Genomic DNA, 937 nt, shown 5'->3' with positions numbered 1-937 from the left:
GATCCGCTCCAGCCACCTGGAAGAGAGCGAGCGCCGGCTGGGGGCAGCGCCGGCACCGCCGCGGGGACATGCGGGTACCCGGAGCTGCCGCCAAGGGAAGAGGAGAACTCCAGAGCGGAGCCGCAAGCCCGTCCAGGCGGAGCTGGGGAACTCCTCCCCAGCAGAAAGGGCTCCCGACAGATCGCTCCGTGCCGCGTGACCCACTGCACACCCCCCGGCACGCACGCTGCCGCCCAGCGCCGGGGCCACGGACCTGTACCCTTCCAGGCAGCAGTGGGAGACCTTCTGCCAGGCTTGCTGCGCGGCCGGCAGGACGCCAGAGGAACGAAGCAGGCGAGCAGAAGAGGAGGCTGGAAGAGACGAGAGACGTTCCCTGAGCACACCTTGGCCCCGTCTGCAGGAGCTGCGCGCTCAGTCTGTCCCCAAAGCCCCTCTCCGGGGATGCACGGCACAAACTGCCCCGCAAAACACCTCGGAAAACGCTCTGAGGTGGGACAGAAACTCCCGAGCAGAGAGGAAACCTGAGTTTGGGGGAAACCCTGCCGAGAGGGGACAGGCAGGGGGTCTGTCTGCACAACCTGCCCCGAACAGCCAGCCCCACACAGCCCACGTACCCCAAACCCAGACCGACGGGGCCGTGCTGCTCAAGGGCAGGCAGCGGCACGGGCAGGGCTGCGGAGGGGCTTCACTCGGGAGAACGGGGATGTCCCGGTTCCCCGGGGACGCCCCTCCGCCCCCCTCTGTGCAAAGCCACGGGCGAAGCCGCCGGTGCCTTACCCTGGAAGGAGCCGTGCGTCCGGACGTCGTGCAGGAGGAAGCCGGCCGCGAAGACCAGGAGGACAAGCAGCAGCCGCCACCAGGGGAATCCCCGGCCCTTCATCTTGCGCAGCAGCTCCTGGGCGGGTGGGAGGACGAGGCCCCGTCACGGCGCGGCCGC

The 937-nt window shown here is 69.5% G+C and overlaps 1 protein-coding gene across 1 annotated transcript in view; it reads right to left on the bottom strand.

The window, feature by feature from the left end:
• The window catches only part of LOC104282954, a gene marked incomplete at its 5' end in the record, with an annotated part of 32,393 nt that overhangs the window by 22,824 nt on the left and 8,632 nt on the right, over positions 1-937 (bottom strand). Inside the window, 2 exons of the mRNA XM_009881087.1 lie at positions 226-350; positions 778-895. Of these exons, the coding sequence (XP_009879389.1) occupies positions 226-350; positions 778-895 (243 nt within the window). The remainder of the gene's footprint in view (positions 1-225; positions 351-777; positions 896-937) is intronic.

The sequence above is a fragment of the Charadrius vociferus genome, unplaced genomic scaffold (assembly GCF_000708025.1).
Source record: "Charadrius vociferus isolate BGI_N301 unplaced genomic scaffold, ASM70802v2 scaffold2733, whole genome shotgun sequence".
In the NCBI taxonomy this organism is placed as follows: Eukaryota; Metazoa; Chordata; class Aves; order Charadriiformes; family Charadriidae; genus Charadrius; species Charadrius vociferus.
This window is presented reverse-complemented; position numbering and strand designations above follow the sequence as displayed.